Source organism: Chlorocebus sabaeus, chromosome 25, assembly GCF_047675955.1.
Source record: "Chlorocebus sabaeus isolate Y175 chromosome 25, mChlSab1.0.hap1, whole genome shotgun sequence".
Lineage (NCBI taxonomy): Eukaryota > Metazoa > Chordata > Mammalia > Primates > Cercopithecidae > Chlorocebus > Chlorocebus sabaeus.
Genome location: NC_132928.1, coordinates 3,644,476 through 3,651,821, shown reverse-complemented (window position 1 = coordinate 3,651,821; position 7,346 = coordinate 3,644,476). Strand labels below are relative to the sequence as shown.

The 7,346-nt window shown below is 52.1% G+C and overlaps 1 protein-coding gene across 2 annotated transcripts; it reads right to left on the bottom strand.

Annotated features, from left to right (window-relative positions):
* Positions 1 to 2,258: 2,258 nt before the first annotated feature.
* On the bottom strand, positions 2,259 to 6,901 carry LEFTY2 (left-right determination factor 2). Of its 2 annotated transcripts, XM_037985495.2 has the most exons (5): positions 6,652 to 6,901; positions 5,733 to 5,761; positions 5,515 to 5,630; positions 5,129 to 5,368; positions 2,259 to 3,449 (listed from the first exon to the last, which is right to left on the bottom strand). In XM_037985495.2, exons 1-5 carry the CDS (start codon positions 6,899 to 6,901, stop codon positions 3,086 to 3,088), a joined length of 999 nt encoding a protein of 332 aa, XP_037841423.1. In that variant the 3' UTR covers positions 2,259 to 3,085. The 2 variants fall into 2 exon arrangements, with proteins under 2 accessions (XP_037841423.1, XP_072867516.1); XM_073011415.1 differs by having other exon boundaries at positions 5,515 to 5,761.
* Positions 6,902 to 7,346: the final 445 nt, after the last annotated feature.

Sequence of the window (7,346 nt, the reverse complement as noted above, 5' to 3'; positions counted from 1 at the left end):
TATTAACACACATGGAGCTGTCATCCCCTACGATAACAATGCCTTCTTCTGGATTCCTCCTGAAGGACCCGCCTGAGCCTGTTTTACAGTTAACTTTTTTTTTTTTAATAAGTAGAAAGAGTGCTCTAAAATAATAGAAAGTATAGTAAATACATAACAGTAACAGTCACTTATCAAGTATTATATACTATGTATAATTGCACGTGCTGTGCTTTATTTTATTTTACTTTATTTTATTTTTTGAGATGGAGTCTCGCTCTGTCACCCAGGCTGGAGTGCAGTGGTGTAATATCAGCTCACTGCAACCTCTGCCTCCTGGGTTCAAATGATTCTTCTCCTGTCTCATCCTCCTGAGTAGCTGGGACTACAGGCACCCGCAACCTCGCCTGACTAATTTTTGTTTTTTTAGTAGAGATGGGGTTTGACCATATTGGTCAGGCTGGTCTCGAACTCCTGGATCTACCTTCCTCAGCCTCCCAAAGTGTTAGGATTACAGGCGTAAGCCACCATGTCCGGCCTAGCATGTGCTGTGTTTTTATACAACTGACAGCACAGTAAGTGTGTTTATATCAGCATCACCAGAAACACTTGAGTAATGAGTTGTGCTAGAACATCATAATGACTATGATGTCACTAGACCACAGGGATTTTTCAGCTCCATTGTAATCTTATGGGACCACCATTGTGTATATGGTCTGTCATTGACCGAACCATCATTTTACGGTACATGACTGTATAACTTTCTCCATAGACAAGCATAAGGAAACCCAGCTGAATGGGAAAGCAAAATGGCGGGGAATTGCATAAGACAGCTCCCAGATGACATTTTAACCTAATGCTTGTGTCATCAGCAGAGCAGCTTATCGGGGACTGGCATGGGAAGGAGTTTATAACCCATTCTGTGGGATAGAGATTCAACACACTCACGTTACCTCAGGCTGTTTCTTCATCTAAAAAACAAAACAGGATGAATAATACCCACCTCATGGGATAGCTGCAAGAATTGACATGTGACAATGCCTAGCCCAGTTCCCTGTTTCATAGCGAATGTTCAAGAAATGTTAGCTCGCTTACCACACTATTGTCAACCCCCATTGCCCATCACCACTATTGTAGGAGTTACAGTGCTTTCTAAAGAGGAGGCAGGCCGGGCACGGTGGCTCAGCCTGTAATCCCAGCACTTTGGGAAACTGAGGCGGCCAGATCACTTGCGGTCAGGAGTTCGAGACCAGCCTGGCCAACATAGCAAAACCCTGTCTGTACTAAAAAATGCAAAAATTAGGCTGGGCACGGTGGCTTACGCCTGTAATCCCAGCACTTTGGGAGGCCAAGGTGGGCGGATCACCTGAAGTCAGGAGTTTGAAACCTGCCTGGCCAACATGGTGAAACCCTGTCTCTACTAAAAAAAATGCCAAGGGCTGGGCGCAGTGGCTCATGCCTGTAATCCCAGCACTTTGGGAAGCCAAGGCAGGCAAATAATGAGGTCAGGAGTTCGAGACCAGCCCGGCCAACATGGTGAAACCCCGTCTCTACTAAAAATACAAAAAAATTAGCCGGGCATAGTGGTGGGCGCCTGTAATCCCAGCTACTTGGGAGGCTGAGGCAGGAGAATCGCTTGAACCTGGGAGGCGGAGGTTGCAGTGAGCTGAGATCACACCACTGCACTCCAGCCCAGCTGACAGTGCGAGACTCATCTCAAAAACGACAACAACAACAAAACCCAAAAAATTAGCCGGCCATGGTGGCACACGCCTATAGTCCCAGCTACTTGGGAGCCTGAGGCAGGAGAATTGCTTGACCCAGGAGGAGGAGGTTACAGTGAACCAAGATTATGCCACTGCACTCCAGCCTGGACAACAGAGTGAGACTCCGTCTCAAAAAAACAAACAAACAAAAAAATTAGCTGGGCATGGTGGCACATGCCTGTAATTCCAGCTACTCGGATCGTGCCACTGCATTCCAGCCTGGGTGACAGAGCCAGACTCTGTCTCAAAAAAACAAAAACAAAAACAAAAAAAGAGGCAGCAGTGCTCGCTTTGGCAGCACATCAACTAAAGAGGAGGCATATGTGAGTGATTGTTTACCATTTTTGGAATGAGAGTTGTGTGAGAAAATAGAAATATAATAAATGAAGTCCTCATCTAACTTTAGCTATTATAGTCTTCAGTGCCCCTTAGAGGTTCGGGGTCCTTTCTTCAGATCATTATGTTGCTCTCATTCCCCATTATTGCTCCTGGAAATTACAAACAGACACAGAGTGAAACATCACTTTTTATTTCTTCTGAGTATCTACATTCAATTGCTTTGGCTAAATTAACAAAAAACACTCAAGTACATGTGGTTTCTGGTGACAAGTTCTCTAAGACAGTGTGGGAAATGACCTAAATATGCACAGGCAAGGCTCAGTCTCCAGAAGGGTGGGCAGGGGTAGGTAGGGGCTATCTGATCCCCAAGGTAATGAAGTCTTAGAGCTGAAGCCCAGCTCCTCCTTTTTAAGAGGAAATGACAACCCAAAGCCTTCTGCGTTTGTTTGAGATCCTAGCTTGTGGCCCTGTCAGATCCAGAAACCAGGCATCCTGATTCCCTGTCCACTGCCCCCAGCCTGAAGCCCTTCATCCTTCCTCTTAGCACCCTCTCAGGGGAACAGGGGCCTAGGTATGTTTACAAAAGTCCAGAATGGGTCAGTATTTGGGGGAAATAGAGATTTGAAGGTTTTAATTCCTCATATAATAGAGCAATTCAGTTCTGTCTAATCATAGGGTATTATTGTTCCAGACTCGGTTAAGAATTTGCCAGAGAACAGAAACTCCCAGCTGAAAATTTGTGCATTGCTCAGCTGTATCTTGTAATCGGCATGCCAGCATTTCCTACTAGAGCTCAGCATCTGAGCTGCATTATTTACTCATGTAAGTGCTTAGGATGGGTGATGGATAGGAAATATAGGAAATGGAAGGACACAGGGCAAAGGTCATACAGGAGCACTAAATGGGGATGGGGTAACTTGCTAAGTATAAAGTTAAGACCTACATTGAGACTACTTCTATGCACATGTTCAGTTAGAGGATTCAATGGATACACCAGGCACCTATGGCTGGAGTATCCTTGGCACGAGCGCCCCATCTGAGGCACAGCTGCACTTCTGCACCTTCATGTTAGGCAGGCTGACCACTTGGGGCCTGGTCCTGCCTCCCTCCTTGATGCTGACGATCATGGGCAGTGAGGCAGTCTCCGAGGCGATGCACTGTCTCGGCCCCAGAAATGGCCACTTGACGGCCAGGGCCTCCGGGGGCTGCTGGCAGGTGCCCACACACTCATAAGCCAGGAAGCCCGGGGGCTCCAGCACCCAGTTATCGGCCCACTTCATCCCCTGCAGGTCAATGTACATCTCCTGGCGGCAGCAACGGGTGCCCTCGGTCACTGTTGCTTCAGGGTCACAGTCGCCCTGAGCTCTGTGTGGGCAAGGAGAGCAGGGTCAGAGGTCAGCTGGGAAGGCTGAGGTCAGAAGGCCTGGGGCACAGCTTAGTGGACACCTGGGAGGGAGATTTATGATCCAGCTCTCACTGTTTTAAAAGCTGGACATTTGTGAGAAGATGAATGAATAAACATACCTGAAACATAAATAATGAAATCAGCTACTATTAATTAAAGGTCTCCTAACAGGCCGGACACTGAACTAGGTACTTCACATGTATTATCTCAGGTGATGTCTGCATTTCATCCTCAGGTAGGTTCCAACATTATCCCCATTCCACCTGAGGCCACTGACACCCAGAGGTGTTCGGTGACGTGCCAGAGGACCTGCAGCCAGTGGAAGGCAGAACTAGATGGAGGCCAGGCCGACTGGTTCCAAGGCCTCTTAACCACTGTGCTGTGCAGCCCCCATCTGCTCCAGAGAGCTAACTTGTCCATAAGGAAAGAATTCACCAAAGCAGGAGGGAAGCTCATCTCCCCTAGTAACCGCTAAAGCTAGGATTTTTCAAAAATTTAATCACGAAGAAGGATAAAGTGGAAGTAGGTGATTACAATCATGTGTATATGGAGTCAATGGCAACATAAAAATCCATTGAAAATTATCAAAGATATTCTTAAATAAAATGAATAATACAATTTCTGTTTTTTTTTTTTTTTTTTTTTTTTTTTTTTTTTTTTTTTTGAGACAGGGTTTCGCTCTTGTTGCCCAGGCTGGAGTGCAATGTTGCGATCTTGGCTCACTGCACCCTCCGCCTCCTGGGTTCAAGCGATTCTTCTGCTGCAGTGTCCCAAGTAGCTGGGATTACAGGTGCCCGCCACCACGCCCAGCTAATTTTTGTATTTTTAGTAGAGACGGGGTTTCACCATGTTGGCCAGGCTGGTCTGGAACTCCTGACCTCAGGTGATGTGCTGGCCTCAGTTCCCAAAGTGCTGGGATTACAGGCATGAGCCACCATACCTGGCCTTACAATTTTTTTTTTTTTGGTCGTTTTTTAAAAACTTCTTAAAAAAATTTTTTTTAAGGATAGGATTTCACTGTGTGGCCCAGGCTGGTGTCAAACTCCTGGCTTTAAGCAATCCTCCACTTCAGCCTCCCAAAGTGTTGGGATTACAGGCATGAGCCACGCGCCTGGCCTGAATAATACGATTTCTTTCTCTTTTCTTTTTTTCCCTTTTTTTTTTTTTTGAGATGGAGTCTCGCTCTGTCCCCCAGGCTGGAGTGCAGTGGTGTGATCTTGGCTCACTGCAACCTCCACTTCTCGGGTTCAAGTGATTCTCCTGCCTCAGCCTCCTGAGTAGCTGGGATTACGGGCGCACGCCACTACGCCCGGGTAATTTTTGTATTTTTGGTAGACACGGGGTTTCACCATTTGGTCAGGCTGGTCTCGAACTCCTGACCTCGTGATCCACCCACCTTGGCCTCCCAAGGTGCTAGGATTACAGGCCTGAGCCACCATGCCTGGCCAATACAACAATTTCTACCATTAGAAACCCTGACATGCAGTGGGCAATCGCTGGCATCCTGGGACAGTCTGCACCACGCTCTCCCCCAACCCCTCGTCCACCGCCACCATCTGGTACCCCAGACAGTCCTGGGGATGGGGGTCTGGACCACCTAGTGGTTGCTTGTCTCTGGTCTGCACAGTCCGGCACCTACCCATAGTCCCTGAGGTCCAGCGTGTGCAGTTCCAGCTGGGGCTCCCCAAGCCCGGCCGGCGCCCCCTGCGAGGCAAAGCGGACCAACTTGTGGGCGCCGGACGCCAGCGGGCCCAGGTGCTCCCTCTGCACCGACACTTGTAGCAGCAGAGGAGGCCGGGGCCGGCTCAGCTGCTGCCAGAAGTTCACGGCCTCAGTCACGTCGAAGACCTTCCAGCCGCTCTCGTGGACGGACACCAGCCTGAGACACGACACGGAGACCCAGCGCCGCGTGAGGGCGGGGACTGGGACGGGCCCCAAGGGCCCCGCCCCGCCCCCCGCGTCCCCGCCCCCAAGCCAGGCCGAGCAGCCCCTTCCCCCTGCCCTGCGCGCCCGCGCGACCCCCACCTGGAGTCGATGAGAGAAGTGCGGTTGGAGCCGTCGTCGCGGACGCGCAGCCACTCGACGGTCACCCGGGCCCGGGCGCTGCGCGGGGACAGCCGCCCGTGCCTGTGCAGCGCGGCCTTGGGGACCGGCTCCTGGAAGAGCCGCAGTACGGCCTGCACCAGCTCGCTGTTGGGCGGCAGCCGCTGCTCCATGCCGAACACCAGCAGGTGGGTGCTGGCCTCCGACGCCAGGAACCTGCCGGCCACCTCTGGGGACAAGAGCAGGGTCAGCAGGGCCTCCCTGGACTCCAGGGGATCTCTGAGGATGGCAGGGACAATGAGCTGGCAGCCAGGCCAGGAGACATCGTCCCTGTTCTATCTCTGGGGCAAACCCAGTTTAAAAATCTCCCTTGGATCTGGGCCTTGTTTAGTAACAGTTTACATCCAGCAGGCAGGGGCGACTGTGGGACCCCGAGCTAGCAAGTTTGCCTCAGCTGAGATGCTAGGAGCAGAATCCTCACCCAGGTGCCCGGCCTTGGGTCTAGCTCTGGGCACTGAGGAGCTAGGGAGGCGAGAGGCTGCGGGAGGATTCAGGCCCAGCTGTACCCCTGACAGCCAGGTATAACCCAGGTAGTCTATTTAGGTATTTTTCAGTTATCCAAACATGCTTCTATCCACGAGAACTCACTTTGATGTTCACAGTGCTGGGAGATGGCTAAGACATAGTCATACCCCTATTCCAGATGAGCACATGGTGGAGAGAGGATATTAAAGCCATTTACTCAAGGTTAGGTTCAGACCAGAGTGGCAGTGTGAAAACAGACCCCGGGAATACAGCTGCACCAAGTTCCTTGAGGCACACACTCACCCGCTCCCCCAGCTCTACTTTTTCTCCTCTACCCTCCCCTTCTCTGATGCCTTGGTGTTTCCAACATGTCTAGCCTGGTGCACCTCCCCTGGGCTAGAGGGGGGCCCTCAGTGCACAGCTGGAGACCCTGGGCCCAGGCCTGGCCCTTCCTCACTGCTCCTTGGACCGTGGCCCTCACACAGCCTCCCACAGAGTCCTAAAAGGCCAGGAGCCCTTTGACACCACCAGAGTGGGCACAACCGGCCTGTCCCTGACCATGGGACCGGGGGCAGCAGGGAGGGAGGGCCTCACCTCGGAAGCTGTGGCTGAACCTCTTCCCGCGGGAGCGGTCCCCATGGCTGCGCCGCAGCAGGGCCACATACTGGGCCCTCACGTGGGCGGGGATGACCAGCTCCTCCATGTCGACCCTGTCAGGTACAGGCACCTCGCTGAGCTGCAGCTGCTGCAGCAGGCTGCCCAGGAGCTGCTCCCCAGTCATGGCCACCCCCGGGCCGGCCAGGGGCAGCACCCAGAGTGCCCAGCAGAGCCACAGGGGCCGCATGCTGCTGCTCTGGAGGAGCAGGAGGCAGAGTGGAGCTGTCCTCTAAGGAGACTGAAGGAGGGTCTTAGGCAGCTGGGCATGCTGAGAGCCAGGCTGGGCCAGCTTTATAGCTGGCCCTGGGCTGGCCTGGGGTGAAGGGAAAAGGGAGGGAGGGAGGGAAGGAGGTCACACCCCTGGGACTCCCTGGGAGCTCACAGCCAGACAGGTCCCTGAGCCTGGAGGAGGGGGCTGTCTCGAAAGAACAGGGCTGTCTGGATGCCACCCAGGCCTGGGGCCTGTGACTGTGCTGTCAGCAGCGTGACAATATTTTTAGTGCTTGTTTAATTTTCCTGGGCTTACCCCAGCCCCGTTCTATGAAAAAGTTAGTCTATTCTGTGTAAAAGAAAGTCCTGCTAGCCAGCTGCTTAAATCTCTTTAAGTCTCTTCTGGAGGCTGGGCTGGGTCC

What these genes read in the sequence shown, in the direction of transcription:
- LEFTY2 (XM_073011415.1), bottom strand. Translation starts at nt 6,901, where the DNA reads ATGCGGCCCCTGTGGCTCTGCTGGGCACTCTGGGTGCTGCCCCTGGCC. An exon ending in GTTCAGCCACAGCTTCCGAG is followed by an intron (nt 5,762 to 6,651) that starts GTGAGGCCCTCC and finishes TCTTGTCCCCAG; the next exon opens with AGGTGGCCGGCAGGTTCCTG. An exon ending in ACTTCTCTCATCGACTCCAG is followed by an intron (nt 5,369 to 5,514) that starts GTGGGGGTCGCG and finishes GTCGTGTCTCAG; the next exon opens with GCTGGTGTCCGTCCACGAGA.